Raw genomic sequence first — 27,998 nt, forward strand, 5'->3', positions numbered from 1 at the left:
CTTTGGAATTATATTTAGTATTCCGTGGTCTGTGGTAAAATTCTTTTCTGATAAAATTTTCCTTTTTCGAACAATGGAATTGACATGAAAACATAATCTCGCATCCAAACAACACCCAAAAGATCATTCAAAATGGACGTCAGATAAACGGGAAATTAACCTAGTTTAGTTTCAAGTTAATCTGAATTGTTTTAAGCGTATTTTGAGGTTGTCCAGAAAAACCAATCAAACAGCTGTCCAATACTATACACGACTTGGCGTAGAGTATTTGTTTACATAAATACCCTCAACAAAAAAAGAGAGAAAGCATATGTTCTGCTTTGAAAATGCGAAGCGTACTTGGGAGAAGGTGAACTCAAATTGGAGCCGTTTAAACCTTTTTTATCCTCTTACATTCTGGCATTTAATGCAGACTAAGCTTCGTAGGAATTTTTGTATACAAATTTTAATCGAAACAAGCTTGAGTTCCTTGAATTTTATTTTGGCTACACGTATTTTCGTGTATTGCAAATTTCTCTCGTGGGAGGTTGTACATATTAAGAGAAGTATTTCGGCATTCATTTATATTTAAAATATAAATATAAATATATTGTGCTTGGATATTATTACTCATATACAGTGTATGATCATTCCATTCCCGTAGTATTTCGAATCATTCTAGAATTAGAAAAACTTCCTCACGTTGTGGTGGTACATGTGTATAATTTACCAATCTCTGATTGAGAAATTGACTCTTTAACACTCTTAGAACATGAACACAGATTTCCTTGCTGCATTATATTCAAAGTTACTGAAAAAGGGGAGAAATCCACATAATTAATACTTTCCAGTACATGTACTTGTCACTTACATTTCTAGCATAACTGAAAAAAAAATACATAGTGAAGGCAAAAATTAAGCATTTGAATATTGGTATTTAAGCAGCTAGAGATCATCATTGTTTTATGAGTTGCAGTTCGCAAAATTTTCATGATACATTTAAGTGTAAGTTAAAACATCACTGTAATATTAGTGTGTGAAATTATTGTAATAACTTAAAAATTAATGAACCATGTAGTACTTATTTTATTATTTTTATTTTTATCATTTTAAATGAAACCACAACAAGATAGTTTTTCTTTTCTCAAATATAACTTTTAGGAGGACCAAGTCTCAGATGAAACAAAAGGTATGTTTTGCAATTTTCCTTTTTTTTTAACAGAGTATGAGTTAATAAACTGTAAATGTAACTGTATACTGTGGTCTGTACTGTCAATTTGTAATTCTATGATAAGATTTTCAGGAATACATGTGTAAGGGGAGCTAAATACTTGAAGGTTTACTTCCAGATAATATAACATCAATAATAAATTATTACAATAATATTACAGTAATCTATATACAAAGGCAAGGAAACTCTTTAATACTTGTGATATTTAGGTTAAATATTGAAAGTCATATGTTACCAATTTTAAAGTAAAAACATTTTTTTTTGTTTGCAACGTTCTTTGTTTTGTTTTGAGGATACTTGATATAGCAAGAAAGACTAAGACCATTTGGTACTCTCCATGCCTATGGCTGTACATTTACTTCTTTTAGTTTATCCAACCCTCATTACAAAATTTATAGTCTAACAAAGGGAGATCTAGTTTGGGTTAGTTTCATTCAACCGGTATTTTAACTATGCGTTTCCCAGGGTGTGGTGAAAGTTCTGTCTGATAGCCCAGGGCTAGTGGAATGACCTTTTAAGATACATGTAAAGTGTATTTTTTTTTGGTTAATATTACAAGTTGTTTGATGGAAAAGCCATTTAGTTGCCCAACGTGGAGGGAAAGTGGATTATTCAAGCTAAATTTTGCACTGGTTTCAATATCTTGTCCTTGTAGGCGTATTTACCAGTCGTTTGTGTGTGTTTGTTTGTCTTTTTGATATTTCACCTGTACTTTGTTTACAGTCAAGTACAGCTAACTAAGGCACTGTTCAGATGCCAAACATGGAAGTAACACCTGGCTCTGAATATGTGATAAGTTTGGCTTCTGAATCATAAACAATTAGAGTAGTAAGAACAGCTCTTTTAATCTGAAATGGCTTAACCATTCCTTGTGCATGACCCAGCTGGCAATATTAACTATATACAGCTGCAATGACTGTGATTCAGGCACTCAACTTTTCATCTGCCAAAGTTGACGCATGAATGATTTTTTTTTGCCTCAAACTGTTATGATTAAATTAAATTTGGTTATGCAATTAAGGGTAAAGATCAACAAAGTTTTGCATGATGTTTTTGATGTCGCCATGACAGAATTTTTGTTATCTTGTGAATTGTAAACTGTCAAGTCCACTTAAATACATGTTATTATGGCATCTCAAGACCATTTTTTTACTAGTGAATTGACAGGTACACCTTTTTGGTCTGCCTTAATTTTGGCCTCTGTCCTTGGCCCAGGGTATATTGAAAACTTTTGTATATGCTGCATATCTTTTACAAACAATAGTAACTTTAGAGTCATTTAAATTTGAGACTAGTTTATTTACACTTGGCAGTTGTACCTGGCCTACATGTGGTTTTGTTGCTTCATTTCAATAAGCAGTTACTTACAAAATAAACATGCTATATTTTATTTCTTGCCTGTACACCTATATGCTCTCTTTGTTTGCAATTGGAGCAGGCATTCGAAACTGTTGTTAAGACAATGATACAGATGTCGATAAAGATACATTCGTCTAACTTGTTCTTGTGTTGATCTAAGCATACAGCCACTCGGGCAAAAACTATAAATTATGCTGTGTTTTTGAACAGCACTGTACATGCAGTTTTGGTCCTCTTATTTCTTAGGAAGCAATGAAAAACCCTCTGAAAATACTGTGAAATCAATAGAAGATGCTGATGTCAAACCAAAGGAAGAGAGTCCAGCTGCAAGCAACCTTTCTCTGATGACCCCAATGTCAGAGGAGCCTAGTCTATCAGCTCCAGTGGAACAAGAAATGCCAGAAGCTTCAGTAAAGGTACATTTGACAACAACAGCAACAACAACAACAAAACTTTTTTGAGAAGCAAATAATATAAGTTAAAACAAAAGCACTGCCCGCAGCTAGTATGGCTATTTGAGGCAGGACAGTGCGTCCAAAAAAAAGGGAAATTAAGAATAAGGCTAACTAAGGAATGTTTATAATTTATAAATAAATGAAATAAAAATTATAATAAATGACTGCAATTTATTGAGGACTAACAAAGAATTAAACGAATAACAAACTGTAAGTGCAGAAAAGAGGAATCAAAAAAACTTATTTTTCAAACTTTTTGGCTGAATTTATTTTTTAAATTAATTATTTGCCTCTCAATAAAGTTTTGTTGTTGGTACATTTGACAAGGTTTATGAGGGCTTGAATTTTACTCTACAAGTTAGTGTAGCTATAAACAGATGGGGATCAGTCAAGCTGTGCTGTGAAAGTTAATGTCTTTTTGTCAGACATGACCTGTAGCGAGTCAAGTAGTGAAAACAAGTGACATGCAATAATATTTATTCCCTTTCACCATATCATGAAGACGAGAATGAGATGTACTGTACAGGTAAATGGGATTACAAGCTTAATGTGGTGTGAATAAACCTAATGTACTTGCACTTTAGACTTACAGAGAACCATCAAGTTCATGTGGGAACAAGGGCAATGGTTTGATAACTACATTTGTAAATTGATTTTTTTTTTTAAGAACAAAATTTAATTTACATGTAAGCAGAAACAAGAAGACAAATATGCATGAAAATACATGTAAGTCACTCACACACATAGTGTTATAATGGTTAGTTCACATTGGTTGATTAACAGATCAAGGTGGTTTGTTTTAAGCCCTCTTTTGCACCTTTAATTTTTTTCCTTTAGCAAGAAAACTTGTACAGTGCCAATTTACAAACTGGTCATCTACATTTTGAGACAAAAGAGGACAACCTGCAGGCGTTTTAACAATGAGTAGCTTGAGATTAACTTATCTAAACCATCTAAACCAATAATGCTGAACATTGTGGGATTTACTTGTACATAACATGCAGTCATGATTTATTGCTGTGGATCTTGGTACATGTAAAAGGAACATTGATTCAAATTGAAGATGCTCAGGTTTTTGGGTTAAAAATATATAATTTAAATTATTAATTCATATTTACATTGTATGCTGTTTCAGGAAGTCACACTTTCATGTACTCCAACCGTTTCTATAGCAATTTCACATAGCTAAATAACATTCAAGTTTTCATTAAACATAACCTTTTTAATTGAAGGAGGCTGTGAAAAAAGTGATATTTTTCCCCAAAGTAGTAAATTATTTTCAATGTAAGTTCAGTAATTTTTTTTGTAGACAAAAGCCCAGTTAAAGTGTAATGAATAGCCGAGAACTTTACAATTAAACTAAACCAACTCAAGCAGGTCTTTGCTGGTTTTCCTCTGTTACAACAATTTTATTATGTTTGGCCAATTAAACTTGCAAAGCTTCTGCTCTTGTGTTAATTTGTCATTGTATTACATGCACACTTGTGCAAAAGGTTTAAGAAAAATCATGAGTTGATCCTTTTAGAAAAGCTTTTTTCTGAAAGATGAATTTAGGAAACTACAATGTACATGTACTGTACATAGACATTGTGTTCTAACAAGATCCTCGGAAAAAGCAGAGTTTGTCTAAATTAAAGCATCAATAATTGGATCTCAAGTTAAATTATTTTGTTGTAGCATAGAAATGCTCTTCAGGTAGTGCTAATTGCTGTTTACATGCTATTTATATTATTTCAAAATACTGCCACACTTACATACATACATACATACTTTATTGTTACCTCCCCAAAGGGGCTTTTCTGGAACAATGAAAAAAGTACACAAAAAACAAATTTAAGTGTAATCAGACAGTGTCATAATTTACTGTATTCATGTGTTGGATACTTGGATATGAGAAAAAAATGGTTTTAAGATGGAATCCATCAAGAAATTGAGTAATTTTAATTTTCAGTGGACAAAAACTTTGTACCAGAATAATTTAAACAATATTGCATTCTTTTTTTAACATTTTTCAAGTGCTATAGATGTAATTAGTTATCTGTAATAACACCAAAGAAAATTTCTTATGAGAGCCTGAGAAAATAATTGTCAAATTTCACAAAATGACATCTTCCACCTGAAATTTTCAGAATTTTCCTTGTGTTTTCACAATTTATTCTTGTGAAATTTGACTTTTATTTTCTTGGGTTCCCATGAGAAATAGTCTTTGGTGTTATTACAGATAACTAATTATATCTATAGGCCTTGAAAAAATGTAAAAAAGAATGCAATATTGTTTAAGTTATTCTGGTACAACATTTTTGTCCACTGAAAATTGAAAGCACTCAATTTCCTGATGTATTCAGTCTTAAGTTTTCAGATTTCTTGCAAACATGTAATCAGTATCTGTAATAGTCTATAGCTGTTATAGAATTTGTTGGTCTTATTTGTACAGTGTAAGCAGTGTTAAAGAGCTTGCAATAGAATACATTGGTTGTACAACACTATAATATGTTGAACACTACATGTATGTGTGAGAACTGCTAAAATTTTGCTACTGTACCTGCACTTTAATGAGTTGCCTTCTTCAAATTTTATTGAAACACGTGGCTACTGTGTTCACTGTTTTGGGGTCAGAGTAATCAGGGCTGTCACTAAGATTTTCAAGTTGCTGGGTAAAATAATAGGTCAAGCAATTAATCAAACAGCCATGGACTTCTTTTGGTTCTATTATTTTTTTGTGATTTTCCTACGATAGTAAGGGTTAATTTAATTAAACTTTTACAAGACACTGACAATATTACAATGGCTACATGTACACTGGTAAAAGTTTTATTAAATTTACCCTAGTGGTCACATTCTTAAAGGTATTTTCATGGGGAAAATCTCGGCCTCTTGTTCTTAATGCCCTGAAATCAATTCCCCATGGAGCACAGTCACGTACAGTCATGTAAAGTTAATTTATCAGATGATGAGTTGAGCTGTTTAATCTTTAATTTCTTTTATCTGATACACCTGTGTACCATTTTTAGGTGGACCCTGAAGCAGAAAGACAGGGTGAAATTTTGGCTTTTTATGGTGAAGAGGAAACCAGAAATTATGACAGCCCTGAGCCAGGGCCTGCAGTGGAAAAAGACGATACACCCGTTACTCATCAGCAAGCAGAGCCAGCCAATGGCCAGGTTTGAGTTCAAGCTTTATCATGTCTGCTTAGGACTCGGCTTATGACTCCCAATTTTTTTATTTTCGCTTGGTCATAAGCTGTCTTATGGCTAGACTTACAAGTCCTTCTCCAACTTCATTGCTAGTGAGTTAAATTAAATTTAACACTGTCAACAACAAGGAGAACTGGTTGTTGTTTGGAGGCTGAAGCATAGCCAGCCATGCTTGAATCAGCCCCATGTGCTAAGTACAACGTTTGCCAGTGGCCACTGGCTTCGTTTAGCATTTGGAGCATGCATTTACCCCCACCCCTACCTCCCTTTCAATTTTTCCACTGATAAATGAGTGTGATAGATACCTGGTTCTGTTTGCATCGGGGCTCATGGCTGCATCAGCAAGATGCTGGTTTACCAGCCAGCAGGGTTTAACTCTATCTAGGGGCTGGCTTTGCCAAAGAGTCTGAAGTCTCTGGACATTCCAGGCACCCACCTCCATTAAGCTACAATGCTGTTTTCAAAGGTTTTAAAACTCTAAGCCATCATTTTTTCACTTGTTTGCTAATTACAGTGAATTATGAAGTGGGAATATTAATTAGTGTGATTCATTATTTGATTGTGAATTATGTGAAGGGTCCCCTTTACAGACCCACTTTGCTTGTGAAGCAAATTAAAAAATTGACATTACGTCGGATAGAGGGAAGTGATTTAGTGTGTTATTCCATGTATATTCTAATTGAAATAGTTATACTCCTGTACTTTAATTTATGGCAATATTATAAGCGCATGGATGAACAAAACAAAAATTATGTTGCTTTTGACAGGTTCAAGAAGAAGCTTCTAAGGAAGTAGTAAAAGCAGAAGAGCCACTCCCTGAAAATATGGGTAATAAAAACTTCCATGTAAAGCAGGAACTACTAGAAAAACTATGAAAAAGCTGCGTTATTTATTTTTCACATACTCTAGATTATTTCCTCTCAAAACAGTTTCATAACTTTCTAACAATAATGTAAGGAAAAACGGTAAAATTGCATGTCGTTGTATTTTTAAATTAATTGCTTATAGGGTACTCGTAAATACATCAGGGGGTAGAAATACTTGATGTCTGTGGCAAACAACAACCACTCACCGCACCAGCAATCACTACTGACAAATACAGCTGTTCACTGTGCCTGTAGTTTTTGCAGCTGAGAGCTTAGTTTTGAAAGAATTAGTGTTTGAACTTCTTTGAGTTTCGTTACCTTTGGCAAATCTGAATCAAAATAAATCTAACTACACGTAAACATTAAAGGCCCCTCCCATTTAAAGTTGGTGCAGTTTTAGAGCTGAACAAAACTGTGGATTAAACATCCAACACATTATTTTTGTAAATTCATTTTGTTTTCTTAAAAGTGACCTAGACTCTAATACCAACATAGAGGTGCATTCAATGTCTTAATCACAAGTCAAAATTTCTTAAAATAACTTTTAAGTCAAGAGAATGTTTTTTAACCATGGATTAAAATAATGTCTCAGTCTTGAGACTCTTAACTTATGCTGTACATATACATCGGAATACAGAGTTTTTGTAAGATTTTGCGGTAATTTTATCTGGAGGATTGGAAAAATCGGGGAGATAACATGTTTTACTGGTAAAGGAAACGCAGTGTTGGTTCTAAAAATTTATGGGAGGTTCGAAAATTTTTTGGTTTGCAAACTCAGGATTCTACAAACTGTATATATACATGTACAGTTATGCTTTGTGTACATTACAGCATTTTTAGGGTTGCCACAGTCAGGGAAAAATCAAGAAGAGACAAACATTTTTCATGATCAGGGAAAAGTCAGTGAACTTTTTTCTTGAGTCAGGGGAAATCTTTGTTATTGTCAAAGTCAGTGAATTATATCCTCTTTGCACACATAATCCCTTAAAAAGTATAAAGAGGTTAAAAATAAAGTGAGGAGTATTGATGAAAAATGTTGGAGCAAAATTACTGTCAATGTGGATTGTTTTATTAGTCACCTAATGCAAGGTGTTTAGATGTCAGTGAAAAGTCTGGGAAAAGTCAGAGAATTTTATAATTTCTGATGAGTGGCAACCCTGACTGTAGCATTGCCCTCACTACTTGGAAGTATATATGGACCCAATCCAAAAATGGCTGCTAGAGTTGTGATATTATTTTGTTTGAGCTAAAATTACCCTGACTACCCTTGCTTGAGATAATTTTGTGCAGAAGAATGAGGCCAGTCAGTCTAATTTTAAACCAGCAGGCATTTTTGCATTGGGTCTATACTAGACTCTGTTAAGAAGAATGTCAATAGCTGTCTTTCCAGGTACTGACATTAAAAACTGGTAAAGGAAAGTAAGGGATTGATCAAGATGTAGTTATGATTTTTGTTACTAGATTCTTGTTTGCAGTACATAAAATTAATGCCTAAGTAACTAAGTAAATAAATAAGCTAAATATTAAGAAATAAAAATTAAGTTAATTCTTTTTCAGTTTAATATGACCAGAAAAGTATTTAATAATATTGTTTTTAAACAGAATGTAGATTACCTGTTTAGTTTGCAATGTCTATAGTTTACTCTATTTATTTAGCACCAATTTTCTGGTCAGGTGCCATGTCCTTAACCTCTCTGCTACATTATTTTAACTTAAGACAGCTTCTTTTCCATGTTATGAAATATAACTGTTAAGCATTATTGTAACACTAAAGGGAAACTTCATGTTAACTTTTACTTTCATTGACATAAAGCTGTAGAGTTGTTAGGTTTGGAAAGTTCTTGGCCATAAATAATAATATTTTAGCTAGTCATATTTCCTTGTAATCTAACAATGCAAGTTTTATTCTTTAAGAGCTAAATGATTTTTGTATTTATCTAGCATGTTTAAGTGACCGGCTTTAATCCTTAACTATACTGATCATTTTCTTGGAAGCTCAGACCTTCTTTCTAACATAGTAATGTTTTATCTGATACAGCAAAGTGTGAATTCTGCAACTTCATTGGAATAAGGGAATCATTTTTCTCAAAGTCCAAACGCTTCTGTAAAATGGAATGTGCGAAAAGATACTCGTCCGCATCCAATATTAAACAGAAGTCTAAAGGAGACAAGATTGGGACTCCAAAAAAGAAACACAGAACTTCAGACAGACATCATAAAGTTTCTTTAAAACTCGACCTTCTTTCTAATCTAGTGACTGTTTTGTCCGATACAGCCAAATGTGAATTCTGCTGCTACATCGGAGTAAAGGAAAACTTTTTCTCCAAGTCCAAACGATTCTGTAAAATGGAATGTGCAAAAAGATACTCTGCATCGAATATTAAAAAGAAGTCTAAAGAAAAGATAGGAACACCAAAAAAGAAACACAGAACTTCTGAAAGGCATGCTCATCAAAGCGCAGGTGCAGGGGCATCAACAGCAACATTGAGTTCCGCTCTTGCTAATACTTCCGTAGCAGCTTCAAGTGGACAAGGAATGGTTAGAGGAGATGAGGTGAGGACAATAGCTTACAAGACCTTTTGTGTCAGTGATAAACAAGGTAAAGCTAGTCTGAAGAGCAGCTAGGTGATCATCTCCTTTATATGGACATTAATTTCAAAACTTTGTAGAACATTCTTGTGAACTGCCTACTTTCTTCACTCCTAATCCAACATTTTGCCCTTATTGATAAGTGTTAGTGTTAAGTTTGTGTGGGTAGGGGTAAGTGGACAAAAGTCATGATAAGGTTCTTAGGAATGTCCCACCTTCCCCTCTCCTAACTCACCATTTTGCCCTTAGTGAGAAGTTGGTGTTAACTTTAGCTGGAGGAGGGGTAGGTGGACACAAATCATTATAGGATTGTGGAAAACTTATCACCTATCCTTCCCCTAACCCAACATTTGTGAAAAGTTAGTGTTAACTTTGGGTGGGGGTGGGGCAAGTGGACAGTTTCCCCGGTTTGTCAAAAGTAGCCGGCTGCCGCCGAAAATCGCCACCTACTTGGGTAGAATTGGCTGGCTACTGTGCTTGGCATTTCTCTATGGATGGCGTTTTTTAAATAAAATATCCCTGGACTGGCAGCTTACTTTGACGACTCAGCCATCTACCTCAAAACTTTCTAACAACCCTGCAATTGGACATTTCTGTGATTAGGGCAATGTCCTTATCACAGAGAGTTTTCTCCTCAGTCCCAAAGATACTTTTTACTTGTTCAATGTGATACATGTACCATCTTATAAATAAACACTTGGTTTTCTCTCATTTTTGTTAATAAAGTTCATTAAAAAACTGTACTCTCTGCTGTAGATTGGAGGGTGAGAGGTGGGGGAGGTGTTCTGAACTGAAGTTACTGCTACTTCAGAAAGAGGCCAGGAGCAACTTAAATGTGCATTTACACCGTACATTGTAAGAGCAAAAAAAAGCGAGATGTGTAAATCATGTATATATTCATTACAGGATGACGGTGAAGTATCTGCTGCTAGTGCAACTCCATTGTCAAGAGAAGGTACCATTTACACATGTATTTACTTTGTGTCTCATTGTGTATCACTGTATGTCGAGATTTAAGAGAATAGTGGTCAGCATGTTGCCATACATTGCTGTTGCTAAGTTCTGACACACAAGAAAATAATGAAAATAGCGGCATGGGTTTTTCCCTTTGCAACTGCACTTTACTTTTCTAGTGTATTGCACTCTCTTGTCTCTATTCAATGCTCCCCATTAGCACTCTCTTGTACATGTACATGTGAAGGTACCAAAAAACGGGCAACAAAAAACGTGCAACTTGTCTTGCAACACAGGGTGCAAAGAAAGTCAGTTTTACAGGTTGCCATTCGGGCTAGCTGTAGATGGCATGTACTAGCCCAAAATTTATTTGTTCTTGTGTCATTTGAATTCCTCAAAAAAACTTCACTTGCCCATGGGACAAGTTAAGAACAGAATTCGCTAGCCCGACAGCAAAATCCACTAGCCTCAGGCTATCGGACACTGCTATCTTTGCACGCTGCAACGTTGCTGCAAAACGAAATGAAAAGCGATGAACAAATTGCGCGTTTTACCACCCACACCAAACCTGTCTTGCAACAAATCAGGTTGTTAAGAGGTTTGAACGAGGATGGTAAAACGCGCAACATCGCTATTCAACTTGTTTTTCAGCAATATTGCAAGACATCTTGCACGTTTTTTGTTGCACGCTTTTTGTTGCCCGTTTTTCCATACCTTAACCATTGCATGTACACTGTATAAATTACACAGTACATGTGCAAAGTACTGGAGCCTATACATGTTTAACATTAAATTTAGCAAGTGTGGTACAGTGGCTCAGCTTCAAGTCCCGGTATTGATGCCAAACGTGAGTTCTGAGTTTGTTGTTGGATCTCATCTTTGCCTTGAGAGGTTTTCCTTCAGTACTCTGATTTTCCCCTTTTCTCAAAGACCAACAATTACCAATACCAATTCAATTCTGGAATGCACAAACACTTTCAAATGATTTCTTGAGAATTCCTAAGTGTTTCGTGGTTAACAAATTATTACTTTTTACATTTACATTGGATGTAACAAATTTACTTACGCTATCATTTTTTTTTTAAGATGTTGGTGAAAACTGGCAGAATCGTAGTTTTGATTGGACAGAATACCTCAAGAAAACAGGTGCCAAAGCAGCGCCCACGCACCTGTTTGAACATGTGAGTAGTCATTACTTTAGATGATTTTTTGGATCAATTTAGGCTTCTGGGAAACTGCCCACCTACCTCTCCGCTTATCCAACATTATCACTTACTTCTCATTTAGGGAAAAATGTTGGCTTAGGGAAGGGGTAGGTGGGCAGTTTCCCAGAAACCAAAAATGATCCGAATTTTTCTTCTGTTGACTGCTCTGAGGGAGGAGGCGGTATTAGGGTGGCAAAGGAGGGGGGGGGGGGATAGCTATCACGCATCACGCCGATCATGGAAAAATAGAATAAAATATTAACTACGTTAACAAGTATCCTATTATCATTTGAACTGAGGAAATCAGAGGTCGAGGAACGAGAAAAAAGGGCTAGAAGCTGGTGTCTGCTTCTAGTTTCGAATGATATTAACCATAACGGAAATTTCAAAGGAAAATCACGCGTCACGCGTTGTGAAAATAGTAAATCACGCATCACACTGGTGTGCCAAATCACGCCTGACGCGGCTAATTTGGGCCAGATCACGCTCCACGCTGATAATTTGGGTCCCATCACGCGTCACAGAAAACCCAGTTGCCACCCTGGAGAATGGCCAAGCGGTTAGAGTTCTGGAATATTAATCCGAAGGCATCGAATTCAAGCCACGACCTTAACCGCTACCAGGATTTGTTCAATAGTCCCAAGCTCACCTCCCTAGGCATGCTTGTAAAATAGCCAACTGGTTTGCCTCCGGCCAGTTAGCATTGTTAAACTCGTTATGTTTATTTTCAAATGTTTGTTTCTTATCCTTATTTATGGGCCACAGAAACACTCCTTCAAACTTCAAAGCACTACTGGTTGTCAGTAAAATTTGTTACACCCATGAAGTCATTTTCTTTTTCAATACTCAAGCCAATATTCTTGACTGAGCAGTGAACTCTCCTCAAACTGCAATCTGGCTGATATCGAGACTAGCCTTAGCTTTTCCATTCCCCATAGTCACTCAAGAATGATGTCCACAAAAATATGTAGAGATGAAAAGTGCTCTAGATGCATTGTACGGACTTTTGTAGTTCTTGTATTAGTTTGGGCTTGAAATCGTGCGATATTTACGTTCAAATGAAAATGTTGTTTTTTTGTCTTGTTTATTGTAATACTTAAATCCTCTGTTTACTGGACAGGTGAGCCTAAGCCCCTGTTTAAAGGGCGTCCATGTTGGCATGAAGGTGGAAGTGGTTAATTGCAGCATAGATGTCGTTGATGATACAGATGTAGCGTTTTGGGTGGCAACTGTGATAGAGATCAAGCACTACAGAGTTCAGTTGCGTTACGAAGGTTACGAGTCTGATCCAGCCGGCGACTTTTGGTTTGATTTGAGATCCAAGAATATTCATCCAGTAGGATGGTGTGCCAAGAGGAACAAACTGCTTATTCCACCCCCAGGTAAACTCTTACACTTTTTTAAATAGAGTGTTAAGTGCTAGAGAACCATTTCTTGCAGGGATTATGATGGCCTGTACTAGCCTGCGCAGCTGGCGGGATTAGTGGACTATTGCTGTAGTTTTTTGGGGGGCGGAGCCGCGTGAAGACTGGTATCAAGTCAAATTGAATTCCCTCGCAGCTTCGCCCCGCTCGCTTCGCGTGGCGGCTCCGTCGCCAAGAAAGTACCCAGGACACAAGTTATGCTGCCAGCTACGCAGGCTAGACCTATACATGTACCTTTAGTTTTCTTCCTCTCTTAAACTTTTGGGGACTCTTGCTAAAAGGGGCTGAGTCACGGCCTGTCTAGTTCTTTGTGTTATTAGGAGGCTTAATCAGCGACGACGGCAACGAGGACGGAAAAAGGCAAGAGGGTTAGATTGGTAAAAAAACAACTTTGCACGTGCATCACGCTTTTTTGTACATTTCTTTGCCGTCGTTGCACGACTACAACGTGAAAGTGCCTCATTTCATGTTTTGTCGTGGACGGGGACGCAAGACAACAATTTTCCTTTTGTTTTCCTCGGTGAACTTTGATACAGTCCTGTAAAATTCAACTCCAGAAATATTCACCAACATTTGACGAACTGTTCGATATGGAATAGGCGCGATAAAGTTTGAGGCATCGCAAATTCACTTTTTAAGTGACCTTGGGATTGAGGCTTGGGGGAATCGAATAAAAGAAATGTGTTTTTCATCTCTGAACCTCTATTTCCCCCAAGCCTTGAGGCCAAATATAACTTTTAATGTATCGAAACTGAGTAGATCATCTTCGATTGTTTTAGTGAATGTTACATTCACTGTCTATTTCCACCAGAAGTCTAAAAGAAAAGTGTTGTGACATGGGGACTCCTGGAACTAGGAGAATCTTAGGGCCTGAAATCTTAGTCTTTTCTCGACATTTTGCTCAAACCCACCACATCCGTGCACACCATTTAGGAATAAACTAATCTGGCTGGATAGTCCTGATTAACAGTGAAATTCTCCCGATGATTGGACTGTTCTGGCCAGCTTAAGGGCGCTTTCCATTTAGTCAGAACTGGCTGGCTGGCTGGCTAGTTTATCTAAATACCTTTGCTTCATTTCAGCAATCAGAGAGAGATGTGGCAATTGGCGAGATTACCTATTCAAGTGCCTTTCGGGAGCAAAGACGTTCTCCGCGGAATTTCTACAACAGCTTCAAAGCCAGCCCTACAACAGGTTCCAAAAAGGCATGAAGGTTGAAGTGGCAGATCGTAAGAATATGTACTCGATGTGCGTGGCCACTATTGTGGATGTCATAGGTGACCGTCTGAGAATGCGATATGACGGACTTGATGATGATGTTGCTGAAGACTTCTGGTGTCATTATCAGTCGTCTGAGATTCATCCAATAGGATGGTCCTCTCTGGTGGGTCACACGCTACAGCCTCCCATTGGTAAGTGCAATGTGGACCGAAATACCTGATTTATTGAATTGAAGGCGGTGTGTTCAACGGGTTAGGATGCTGATCCGCATTTAAAGTCCTCATCTATTTTTTCTTGGTCGGCGGATTTTCGCCTGAACACACAGACCTGGGATAATTGGGCTGTGTTCACACGAATTACATTCATTTCGCTACAAAGTCGTTTCGCTACAAGTCGTTTCGCTGCATAATGAAATCGTTTCGCTGCATCATAAAGTCGATTCGGTGCAACCAACTTTTTTTAATTAAACAGTTAAAAAAATCTAGAATGAACTACAAACGGGTAATAACGACTTAAGTTAGCGAAACGACTTTTATTTCAACTTTCCAGTGAATCGACTTCACTGTGCAGCGAAATGACTTGATAGCGAAACGACCCTACTCCGCTTTAGCGCCTGCACGAAAATCACACCGGGTAGGGCTTCTGTTCACACGCAAGAACGGTGATTTCCTCGCGATTTCTGTCACGCAACAAAGCTGCGCCGCGCCGATCTCTAAAGTGGAGAGTCACATATCGGATAGTTGTTCATACTACACCGAACAGCTTTTCTCGTGGGCATGAAAAATCTTTATCCACTTTAGTAGAAACATAGCGTTAAGGGTTTTTACTAGAAATACGTGAATCGCAGAGCCTCGCGAAGCAGAGCTTAAGGGCCAGAGGTAGAAAGAAAAAGTGAAAGAAGCTGATGGAGAAAAGAAAATATATATATATATTAAAAGAACCGATCTAACGGTAAAATTAAATGGTAAATTGTCGTCTTAGATTATAGACTTCCTGTAATTTAGTGACGACGTTAAAAACAATAAATCTGTCCTCATTCTTTCCCTATTTTCGTAATCCAGATATTTTGTTACCATGGCGGCATGACGTCACACTTCTCTCTAATTGCCAGCCTACTTTTTGCCAGTTAGATTATTTAACCTTTTTTTAAAAAAATAATTACGGACTTCTATGACAGATAGCAAGGTGGTGTCCCTTTAAAGTTTCACCTCACATCACTTAAGGTTGAAACACATTAGGCGACATGTACTGAAGGATTTGTGCGAAATTCTTTGTCTCAGTGACAGAATTATCTTATGAATTTCATACACAACTTACTGTTTCTTCAGGATGGAAACACAGTCTCAGCAAATGGAATGAATTTTTAGCAGATGATTTGGCAAATTCGCTAGATGCCCCCCAAGAATTTTTCGTACAGGTATGGTTTTTGTGGCTGCATGAAATTTTTAACTATGTTATTAGAATTGAACTCGCATTATTACGTTACTTGAGGCTTGCTCAATTATGGGCACAAAAAAGATCAATGATTCCTCATTACATGTACAAAACTGATCATTTTTAATATCCTGTTTAACCTTCAAATATATTTCAGAAGATATAATCAGTCAAAAGTGGAAGAGTTATTTTAAAATATTCTTCCGGTAATAAACGAGACGATTTTTAGCGCAACACAGCGTCGCAATTTTGGAACAATGTTGAAAGCATCGGCAACAATGTTGCAATAATGTTGTGATGCTGTGTTGCGCTAATCCCTAAAATTGATGTTATCTATTTTTCTACAGGACTCCACAGGAACCGCTCCTGGCCTTCACCAGTTTAAAGTTGGCATGAAGTTTGAAGCAATCGACCCGTTCAACCCAAGCCACATATGTGTAGTGACTGTGATAAAGGTGCTGCGATTCAACTACTTTGTCCTAGGAGTGGATTCTCTGGCGACTTACTTTGTCTGCCACGCTAATGCAACTACCGTGTTCCCCTGTGGTTGGGCCAAAGCCCATAATCTTCAGTTGCACCCTCCAAGAGGTATAGTAAAAACGCGCTTTTTGCGACCGTTCTCAGTATTACATGTGCAGGGTTCGTAGGGGGTCATTAAATTTAAGAATTTCATTATCCAAGCCTGAAAACTCATGCAACTTAATTGTCGGTCATGGAAAGTCATGGAAAATTAAAGTTATGTTTGGTAGGTAATAGTTGCAGATGTCAAAGCAAGGACGATGCAAGATAGAGCCGTAATTAAACGGCGCGATTTGGCACGCATTTTGGTGGGCACTAAAGTTTGTCTGTTAAACTGACTGAAGTAAAAAAAAAAGGAACCCATAACAAGACTAGTTTTGAAAGGAACAGCTAAAGCTAAGGTCATGGAATACTTGGAAAAAGTTATGGAATTCTTATCATGAATATTTCTGGGAAATTCAGGTTACACATCCAGCCTGGGGTTAACTGAATCTAACCCACAATTGGTTTGACGGAACGATTGTTATTTTGAGGTGTGATCACATCCTGTTGTTCTTGTTTAGATTACACTCAAGAAAATTTCAGCTGGCCTGAATATCTTGCAAAAACTGGAGGGATCGAGGCTCCTCCCCAGCTTTTTAGACAGGTGAGCGGGCTTCTTACGTTTGGAACGTTCGAGTCTATGAACAAATGCTAAGATGTGGCCTTTTAAGTGAAACCTTGTGATCATAAGACACAGAAAAGACATAGCAATTGTAATGTTTAAGGCTAAGAACAATCTATTACCGAAGTATCTGCAGGACCTTTTCAACCTTCAAGAAGAGGGAGAAAAACGATATAATTTTAGGAACTCTGATGTTATCATGCCATGCTTTAACACGATAAACTATGGAAAACATTCTGTATCATATTTAGGACCTTTTCTGTGGTCCAAGTTGTCAAAGAAGGAACGTGATATGAATAGTCTGAACGCTTTGAAATGTTCGATAAGGAAAAGAGACTTGTCAGAGGTAATGAAAGATGGGGGTTGTAAAGGCTGCTATATGTGTAATAGTAAACAGCTATCCCCAGAAGGGGAGGCGAATAGTGGTGGTTTTAACCGAGAAGCGAAGTGTCCAGATATCTATCTAGCGCTGTTCACTGACCTTGAGGGGGATAGTTGATTTAGTTTGTACCAAATCAGTTGGATAAAAAGGCAAAAAAGTAACTTTTGGAAATTAAAAACGTCACTTAATGGGACCTTCGTTTACAATTTACAAACATATCGGGGATTTTGTCAAGTGCATTTTTACGATTTTGTTGCAAATTTAGTATGATAATCATTTCCTACCTACCAGTCAACACTGACAAGCCAGAATTCATCGCTTTCTTGGTATTTGTTTGTACGACTGCTTCACTTATCGCTCAAATTTCGTCTTTCGAAAATGTCTCGAAACGAGACGCCATCTTGGCTCCGGTCGCAAAACAGTGAATAGCCAAGGATATTCCGAGTTACGGGAGCCAATCAAAACGCGCGAAAAGTGCTATTCACTGATTTGGTAAATACTAATTTATTCTATTTTATTTTTTTAATGTTAATATTTGTCATATTTCTTTAATATTTTTAATTTTTTAATAGCTTTTTTTAATCTTTATGTTGTAGATGGTATAATTATGCAAATAGGGTATATAATGTTTTTATATACCCTATGTGTAAACACACCACTACCACTACCACTACCACTACCACTACCACTACCACTACCACTACCATTATCACTATCATTATCACTACCACTACAATTACCACTACCCTACCACTACCACTACAACTACCACTACCGCCACTACCACTACCACTACCACCACCACCACTACCACTACTACCACTACCACTACCAATACCACTACCACTACCACTACCACTACCACGACCACTTCTGCTACCACCACTACAACTACCACTACCATTACCACCTTTACCACTACCACCACCACCACCACTACCACTACTACTACCGGTACTACTGCTACTGCTACTGCTGCTGCTGCTGCTGCTGCGGCGGCCCGCGGCGGCTACTATTACTGCCACTGCCACTACTACCAACACTACAGCTACCACTGCTGCTTCTGCTACTGCTACTGCTACTTCTACTTCTACTTCTACTACTTAAACTGTGGGAAACACTGCGAGGGAAAATTCTTACATTCATTACCTTTATCTAACAACCAGGAAAGCCGAAATGAAAACGGCTTCAAAATTGGAAGCAAACTAGAGGCAGTGGATCTGCGAGAACCAGCTCTGATCTGTCCAGCCACAGTGACGGACCTGAAAGGACCTTTGTTGCGAATCCACTTTGATGGCTGGGACGAATCCTATGACCAGCTGGTGGACATGGACTCTCTGGATATTTTCCCTGTTAGTTACTGCGGTTCAGTCTCACATCCTCTACAACCTCCAGGGTAATTAACTTCATTTTCATTTAACAATCTACAGTCGACTCTCTCTAACATGGACACCTTTAGGACCGGCATAAAGTGTCCGTCTTAGAGATATTGTAGAGAGGTGTGCATCTTATAGAGAGTCAAATGAAGGGAGTAAAGAAAGGCAGGGGCCAACTCTAGGTGGCCGTTTTACCGAGTTGTTTGTCTTATAGAGGTGTCCGTTAAGAGAGAGTCCACTGTAGAGTGTTTTCAATGGAGTATTAAAAGCACCTTCGTAGTAGCCTTGGTTTTGCGTTGCTATGCGTTCTAATTGGCTAAAAAGAAAAATCTCCTGTTTTTTCCTCAACCAATCAGAAATAGAAGCAGAACCAATCGCCACTTGTTCACACTCGCTTTCTCGCGCTTGAGACCGGCTATCCGTGTTCCCTTCAAGTTTTGATTGGCTTCTCTGATTTTAAATGACTTCGCCGACTGTGATTGGCCAGAGAGATTTCTTCCGTATTGTTTTGACGACACGTGATACTGCTAGCCCCCCACGTAGGCGTGGGAGGCTACGTTACTGCGGAAGCAAGTCCCGTTGGAACGTCAATGGACCTGGAACCGCTTTAATTCAAAGCTGTAAATTGAAGAAGCTTGCTAAAAGTCCTTTTGCTGGGGAAATGTAAATTTACAATTTCAAGGCGAGGATTAATTTTTTTCAATTGAATTTAATATTTTTGTACCTTCGAATCCGCCTAATAAACTCTGTTTAGCCCCTCCCCCCAAATGTTGCATAAATTATTGTTTTCAATTGTTCTTGGTATGACTTTGTATTCAAAGAGCGTTTCAAAACGATAACTTATGCAAAGTTTGGGGGGCAACCAGAGTCTATCATGGGGGATTCAACAATAGACAATCGACGCGCAGACTTGGTGATATGTATTCCAGGGGAAAGCGGGTGTAAAATTCACAAATCATTCAGCTATCGTCCTAAGCGGACGTTTATTTGGGTAAGTGGGAAAGATTGCGCGACGACCCAAAAGACGTCTGTGTGGAATAGAAAGGTGGTTTGCTTGTGACGATTCTTGCGTGATCCCTCAAGGTTGATTTCCCCTATCGCGTTATTTTTATTGCGTAGGTAGGTAAATTTTATCCGTGTGAAGAAATAGAAGTAATGTATGAAAGGCGGCGCGAGATTCAATTTTTACGTGTACGGGCAACCTTCCATGCGTTGCCTCTGTTTTATTTACGAGTGTGAAATTTACGTTCTTGCCCACGTAAAAATTATGCGACAGTTAAAATCCACCCTAAGCGATAATCACAACTCAAATAAGGTTGCTTTAAATTGCAGACCAATGCCTGATAGATATGTGGAGCGGTACGGACCACTGCCAGACGGAAGCAGCAGACATCCAGTATCTAAACCCCTTAGTCGGCCTGTGAAGAGAAGAACGTCAATTGATGATGAAGGGCACAAGAAGAAAGGTTGGTTTAAAAAAAATGAAAATCAGTAAGGAGTAACAATGCTGTTGTTTACTGACCGCGTGGAAATCGACGAATGTGGTAATGTTCACTAGCCTCCCATGCAGGCGTTCTTAGAGCTTCGTCACGCGGTCTTACCTCTTACCCACGAGCATTCGTGGGGTGGGGGAGGAACACTTGACGAAGCCCCAAGAATCTCTTCGTGGGAGGTTAAATGTTCACCTGACTGTTTTTCCACGGGTCTGGTTCTTACGTTTGTGTCGAAGTGCTCGATGTGGATACTCAGTTACCCTGCATCACAATTCTCATTGCACAACTTTAGGTCTACTACCTTTGTGCATCCGGTGACGAGGCAAGACTAAATAGCGTCTAAAATCGTTGCCCAGCTTTATGTAAATCTCGTGACGCACAAAACACTTTTGTAATTTATGAGTTGATAAATGGCCTGTAGAAGGACCTACGATGAGCAGAAATTTGCCTAACTAGCTTACAAAAGCGATGGTAGTCGTTGGCTCGGGTAAACTTAGTTCCGTGTGGACACCTTTTCTTGCCCCCATAGCGTTTGTTACGATTGTTTCCTAATGCTGACCCCAAAAGGATCGCAGGCTGTGTGAACGTTATGGTCTCCATGAAAATTCCCTGGGTAGACAAATCCACGTATTCTTCAGCCTGGGATAATAAGTATCTCTGGCCGCTTTCCGTCTCTAGGACGTCCTGCTACGACGTGTTTTGAAGGGCGGCTGGATTAACAGGCTACCGACGTATTCATTCATTTTACTGGTTGTATTTACGCGTGCTTGTTTATATCTCTCTATCCTAGCCAAGCCACTGTACCCTCAGGAGACTGTGTATATAAACAAACGCTGTTACCTGGGACCCCTACTCAGTCGTGATTTGATGCGCAGTCTGCCAGATGCCGTGCGAGGCTCAGTTGTTGGACCCGAAAAACACAACGTCATGCGACTGTGCATGCAGCATCTTGTGTCAGCTTCCATAAACCCCAAACAGGTCCTCGAGCTCTTTAGCCGCGAATTCTACCAGAGCAAAAAGAACAGGTAAGAGTGTGTTTTGTCTTGCTTTGGACGAAAAGGTCACTTAAACGTCCAAATCCACTGTCTCCTTGAATTCGCCCAATCCTGACTCTTGAAGATTTGTTGTTAGCCTGGTCGCAGAGGTAATGTGACCCCGGTTAGTAACGTCCCGGATTGGCGGGAAAGCAGAGCCGAGATCCTTGTTCTAGCCCCCACCCCCTTAACGGACTCAACGAATTACCGGAATGCGTTCTGAATTTCCCTTCAAGCTGATTGGCAAACGGACAATGGCTTTTTTAACAGGCCAATCATGGCGCTTACTCAAATCCTGGTACACAGGTAGGCGGCCAGATCATTAGGATTTCGGTGCTGTCTCGCGGACGGCCTTAACCAGAAATTAAGTTCCGTCTGTGTCACAGGCTACATCGTGGTCCAAGACACCGGTCGGGCGCGTTAGCTGCTGCGCTTAGGGGAGACTATTATTGCGAGCTAAGCTAATCACTAGGTTTCATCTTCTGGGAGTCTTAATGCCACTATAAGGATTAGCAATGTCCAGGGCGTACTATGTGATCGTAAATAAGAAGCTTGGTGTGAAACCTAGCTTGCCTTGAATTTCTTTATGCGGCTCAGTTTCTGGCAGGTCATGGAACTGAATTCCATTGGGGACTCGGTACTACTCCCAATGGGACTGCGGCTTGTGAAAACATCATCGGTCTTGTACTACCTCTCCCCAATCATGACATTATAAACGTGCAATCTTTTTTGTATACTGTACTATCCTTCATAAAACACCTTTTAGTATTTATGTCTGACATCTTAGATTTCTTCATTTGGAACCTATTAGGGCCCCAATTGGATAGTAGCTGCTAAGGCGTCTGAATAGGCTTCCGTGATAAAGGTCTCTTTCTTTGATTTTCTCTATAGCACAGCTAAGAACGCAATTTAGCTCTTCAAGTCCCAAAAGTGACCAACGTCAGTTTTCTCCCAGCCATATCCATACATCATTAAGAGAAAAGGGTGTGAGAATTAACATAATGATCAGCAAAGGGCAAATAATTTGATCTATTATCGAATTCGCTTAACTAACTATTAAAGGAAATGTATGGAGATCAGTCTGGAGAACTTGTAGGTGGATATTGGAGCTGAAAGGGTCAATAGTTTGACACTTTTTCTTCCAGGGAGTTACAGCTTGGTGGTACAGTGTGTATAGAGACCAAGAGCAAGAATGGCAAACGACTAATGCGGCGTGTCAGGGTAGTAAACAAAGCTGAACACCTTCAGCCTTATCTCAAACGAGTCTGTGAGGTGGTGGGATGCTGTCCAGAGCTCATCAGTGCTACACGTTATCCTCAGGGGTTTTGCAGCCAAACCTGCTGCTTGAAAGGTCGGTACAAACTTATGATTATCTGTTAAGGAACTGTCTGGCGACAAATTTGTCAGGTCCAGTTTAGTCCTCTAATAGACCTCTTTAGCTTGTATGTTTTGTTTTCCCAATAGAGGTCCCAGGGGAACTTAACCCTTTGTCTTTTTTCAATTTATGCGTAGATATGCAAGTGAATAAGACGAAATTTGAAAGAAACTATTCTCTAGAGTATTATCAAATGACCTGTATTGAGAAAACAAAACATACAAGTTAAAGAGGTCTATTCTGTCTTACATTTTTCGCTTGGTGCTTCGGTAATTTTTTTTTAATAAAGTGGTTCTGTACTTTAAAAAAAACTCTTAAAAGGGCTATATCATGCAGTTTTAGGTTATCCAGCTGATCCGACGACGGCAACGAGAACATCAAAAAGCAATAGTAGGGACTTTAAGATCCAACAACGCGACGGCAGTGAATTTGCGTTCTTTCAGTGCCGTCACTTCACGAGTACGACCTGAAAAAACTTAATTTCATGTTTTATAGAGAACACACAAGCGCCGACGAAATTTCTTTCCTCTTTCTGAACTTGGATATGGTCCTTCGTAATTCAAGTTTAGGAGGGTTCACCTACATGTGATCGCAAAGTTAGTGACTTGTAGTAATCGCGATGAAGAATGAAGGAACGCGAATTCACTTTTTTAGCGTTTTGGTCGTCCTCGGTCAAGACGGCAACGGGAAGGTCAAAACTCTGCGCGCCCTTCACACTTTTTTGTAAATTTTTTTGCCCTCTCTGCACAACTACGTCATGAAATTACCAAATTTTACGTTTACTTGAGAATTGAGACCGTAAGGTGATAAATTCTATTATCCCTGTCTGAACTTGGGAGCGGTTCTTTTTCTTCAGCTCCAACCGAAATTCCTTTCTTTTTAGTTACAGAATGACTTGGGATAATCGCGGAATAGTTTGAAAAGCTGAGAAGTCTATTTTTCAGTGACGTTTTCATGGACGTCGCCGTGGTCGGATCGCAAGCTCCGTATTACCGGCTGGTGATAAAATTGATTAGAATAACAAAATAAACACTTAGAACTCTTGAAGAACACAATAGAAATGGCTAAAAAGGAAATGGTTGAGCACAAGTTGGAGTTTTGAAACCAATTTTATGCATCACAGATAAATGTTTGTCAACTCTAAAGGTCGCTGTTTTGTTTATATGGTAGGAAAAGACAACGGCGTCACATCTTCAAGCGACGGACGTGAAAGAACAACGGATTTTCCGTCTCCGGCGCACATCGCTGGTGCTCCTTTTGCAGCTACCGCCTGGCCACCAATGGCTACAGAGAGAGACACGTCTCACGATTCCATGGTGTCGTCCACGAGTAATATACCGTCGTCTTCTGAAGCCCGTGGATCGGACGCCGCCTCAGTTCTCTTGTATCAGAGCTCTAACAGTGGAAAAGACCCCCGCCTGTGGAATGTCCAAGAGGTTACGAACTTCATGTATTCGATCGGTTGCTCGAATTATGCCGATGCTTTCGTCAAAGAGGTTTGTGTATTCTTGCTTCCTTTGCTTCTGTTGCCTTTAAAATACCCTTATTGAACTTTTAACAGCAAGAAAGAAAACTTTTCTTCCTTGCACAGCTGTATTATAGCTGGCAGTAAGCGAGCTCTTTCTTCTTCCATTGCTTGACGCTTTACCCCTCACCTCCTGAGCGTGAAAGCTTACTGCCTACAGTGCCCAAATATGCAAGTAAAAACTGCTTTCCATATGTCATGTACGACTGCTGAAAAACGTTCACCGATCAACACCAATATGTGGAAAACAACTCTTCGATAACCAAAGTGATGGCAGCGAAGTCGGAATCAAAATTGCCATTCTCGTGGAAATTTAAGTACGGTTTAGCGTTGATTTATCCCTTAAAATGCCGACAGGTGGGCCAATTGACGCTGTCAAAAACAGAATTAACATGCCAGTAAATAGAAATATAGCCCGAACGGCCGCTGGTGTGAAGTTACTTCTGGTTGTCGTCATATTTCGCGGATTTTCTTCAATTTTCTCACAAGAATAAGTTGTGTCATCTAGGGCCGTGTCCCTTATAAAACTACAGTGGAGAGTTTTTCGTTGATGCAGTTGCTTGTGTAGGCGGCATATGGATGTTACTAAGACGGGGAACGGGGAGCGGTTTACGAGCACGGGGAACGGAAAAATAAAAAATGGGAACAAAATCTAACTTGAACCCTAGCCCTATCAGTAATAGTCTGCTTCACATCCGTTCTTTGTGTTGTCACGCAACGCTCGTCCCCACCAACGGCGTGACGACGCAAAGAACGGCTGTGGAGCAGACTCTATCAGTAACTTCATTTCCAACTCTCTGGTTTTTTTTTTTTCTCTTTTTTCAATTTCCGGTTCCCCGTTTTAGTAATATCCATAACATATCCCCCTCTGTTGTCTTGTTTTCAGGAGATCGATGGACGCGCCCTACTGCTGTTGACGCAAGAAATGCTGGAATCGCTAACAGAAAATAAACTGGGACCCATGACGAAAATCCAAAGCGCCGTAAAGGCCTTGAAACAAGCGTGGGGCATATGAAAATATCATGAAGATAATATCATATTATGAACTCGTCAGTTTTATTCGGAATTTCAAGCAGCACTGATTAGGTGACTGTATAATTGTTTTGTAGTAATAATACCCAAATGCTTTATAACTAAGTATTTTATTATTTTTTCTACTTGAACCCTTCAAGCCTTGATCGGCGTTGACATCAATGTTCTCCCTACCAGCTCGCATTCTGTTCTTTTGCCGTTGATTGGGGGAATTCGACAAGTAAACAAAAAAAGCCATGGTTCCTTCTTTTATAGTTAGGAAAAGCTACGTAGATTTGTGTCGTTTTTATTTCTTCCTTTTATATTTTAAAGAATATACGAGGATTTCCTTCCGCTAGTTTAAGGGAAAATAATTTGCCGTAAATTCAAGCCAGTTTATAGATGATGCTATGATCTGCTCACAGTGAGTGCAGATGCGAAGAATTTCGTTAACAGATGAGACGTGGTGGTGAAATTCTCGTCTGATGTAAACAGGTATATAAACGGTATTTGTTTGTTTTTGTTTTTTTGTATGCCGCTCTCTGACAAAAACTGGACTTAAGACACTTGCCATTATATGATAACTTGTCATAACTATACCGCATCTAAACAAAACGTTAAGTGTAATCTCGTCAGAGGGCCCCGTTTAATTTTAAACTTTAGATCGAATAACATTCGTATAATTTGCCGAATATCAGTTCATCTGGGACCATGGTCTTCCTTTCTTTTTTCGTAACGCGCTTTTGATGTCAACAATCTAATGGTGATCAGTATGGATATTCTCATAACCTAAATAGTTGATTTCTTATGGTTAGTTTGATGAGATGTTGCCCTCTGACCACCTCTTGGTTTGATAGGGTTGAAGTGTAATTTTGGGAGGTTCTAATTATTATAATCAGGATTATTATTAACAATATAATAAGTATGGTCATATAAGATGCAATTTATACGTAAATTCCTCAAAAAGATCTTGAACATAGTTGTATTTTGCAACCTAATTCATTGCTGTTCGACGAATATAGTCTTGTTGCTAAAATGCTTCTTTCGCGATAGTTATATCTAAGCGTAAGCCGCAAATCGTGCATATTTAGAATATTCTTGGCAATATTGTTCACACTTCGTGCGGCAATACTAGGTTATAAAAAATATATTCGAACTGGTTTTGCAAACTTTTCTGCCTCTTGAAGTTATTTCAATTGGCAGTTGTCATGAATCAGAAGACTTGCTTTAGCAATCTCTCCATTATAATCATTAGGAACGTCTTTCCATTTTAGTACGATGTAGACTTCTCATTACCTTTTGATCCAACAAGGTCGGATAGCAATGAAATCGAATATAGTATTCGTCTAATTCCGTTCTTACATTGAGTTCTGTTTTGTGACTAGTCTTAATGTTTAATGCAGTCTTCATTCGCCTTGTCGTTTTGTTGTCTTGCGACTGTAAGCGAATGATACGTCGTTCATCATACTGCAAGTTTGTTACTCGCCAGATTTGGAGCGATCTTGTACAAGTTTTGGCCGTCGACGTCTCGGAAAGGCCTATTCTGAGACTTGACCCTCGTTTTCGTTCAAGGACGTTCAACATTTAGAATGCGCTATCTTAAAGGAGCTGCGTCACGAAATTTCTCAAAATCCAATCAATGGGAACTGCCACCAAATTGACTAAAACATGAAAATAATCGCTGAAAACGTCAAAAGAAGGTATGAATAACACGGCAAATGTAAAAGGAAGCACGGATGGTCGAACTTGAAGAAGATTAAAACGGATTGCAATGGAGATGTTTGAAAACTTGTTAGCCCAACAGTTTTTCAAAGTTTATTTTTGCTGTTTGTAACGTGCGATATAATGCTTGTGAGACATGTTTGTTAGACACGAAGGTTAATTTTGTCGTTCATAAGTATTTTTTTAAGTTCCATAGCGAATAAGGATTCATAATTGGCATTATAAACAAAATGAACTAGGCAGCTGTGACACAGCCCCTTTAATATCAAAAAGCCTGTGACACTGTTCAATTTGCTTTTAAATAGCTGCAACATCTGATGTTTAATTAACGTATGTTGGACTGTGTTCCGTTATTTTTGACGAACGATCCCAGAATTCTATATTAGCGGCGATATCACGATTTACAGAGTGCATCTAATGTTTTTTCAGCGGTTTGTGCATGGGAACGAGGCGAACAGCCTCATTATATTACCCCTTCCTTTCCCTCGTTTGCATGACTGTTAATCAAAAGAACATTTCGCGGCGTATGCCCAAATGAAATACCAGCTATTAGACAATCCGTAGACAGGTTTTGCTCCCTTTCTTGGTAAGAGAAACGCAACAGGCGGTTAGATTTGCTACAAAGTCTAATAGACGTACAGAATTGTCAAAGACGTACGCGAAATTGTAGGCTGTGATAATGTTGTATAAAAATCTCCATTACTAGATTTAAATTAGTTGAGGGCTTTTTACAGTGTAATAATTGCGTAGATTAATAGCTTTATTTATGCTTAAGATGTTAAATAGCGAACTTGTTTAGTTTGAGGACGTGTGTAAAGCACCGTGAAGTTTTCTAGAATTGTGAATATCTAACTAAATCCATAAATTCTTGTCTGTCCCCTTGCCTCCAAAGAAAACTCGTTTGAGTTGGAATGAAGAGGGCGATTCACGTTTTTGTGTCTCAGTTTTATCTTGCACTGAATGATTCCAACTACTGAAAAATTGGA

General features: G+C 38.6%; 1 protein-coding gene across 2 annotated transcripts; it reads left to right on the forward strand.

Moving 5' to 3' along the window:
• Nucleotides 1-2,812: 2,812 nt before the first annotated feature.
• Nucleotides 2,813-27,944, forward strand: LOC140947882 (MBT domain-containing protein 1-like). Of its 2 annotated transcripts, none has more exons than XM_073397095.1 (17): nt 2,813-2,985; nt 6,036-6,185; nt 6,986-7,046; nt 9,123-9,637; nt 10,580-10,628; nt 11,714-11,808; nt 12,953-13,214; nt 14,339-14,668; nt 15,806-15,894; nt 16,259-16,499; nt 16,994-17,076; nt 18,643-18,872; nt 20,185-20,318; nt 21,136-21,370; nt 22,525-22,730; nt 23,925-24,250; nt 25,166-27,944. In XM_073397095.1, exons 1-17 carry the CDS (start codon nt 2,914-2,916, stop codon nt 25,292-25,294), a joined length of 3,207 nt encoding a protein of 1,068 aa, XP_073253196.1. In that variant the 5' UTR covers nt 2,813-2,913; the 3' UTR covers nt 25,295-27,944. The 2 variants fall into 2 exon arrangements, with proteins under 2 accessions (XP_073253196.1, XP_073253197.1); XM_073397096.1 differs by having other exon boundaries at nt 9,360-9,637.
• Nucleotides 27,945-27,998: the final 54 nt, after the last annotated feature.

Source organism: Porites lutea, chromosome 9 (genome assembly GCF_958299795.1).
Source record: "Porites lutea chromosome 9, jaPorLute2.1, whole genome shotgun sequence".
Taxonomy (NCBI): domain Eukaryota; kingdom Metazoa; phylum Cnidaria; class Anthozoa; order Scleractinia; family Poritidae; genus Porites; species Porites lutea.

Excerpts from the sequence above, each read along its gene's own strand:
- LOC140947882 (XM_073397095.1), top strand. The coding sequence starts at position 2,914 with ATGACCCCAATGTCAGAGGAGCCTAGTCTATCAGCTCCAGTGGAACAA. Across the intron at positions 6,186-6,985 it reads CAGAGCCAGCCAATGGCCAG|GTTCAAGAAGAAGCTTCTAA; the intron begins GTTTGAGTTCAA and ends TGCTTTTGACAG. Across the intron at positions 9,638-10,579 it reads GAATGGTTAGAGGAGATGAG|GATGACGGTGAAGTATCTGC; the intron begins GTGAGGACAATA and ends TATTCATTACAG.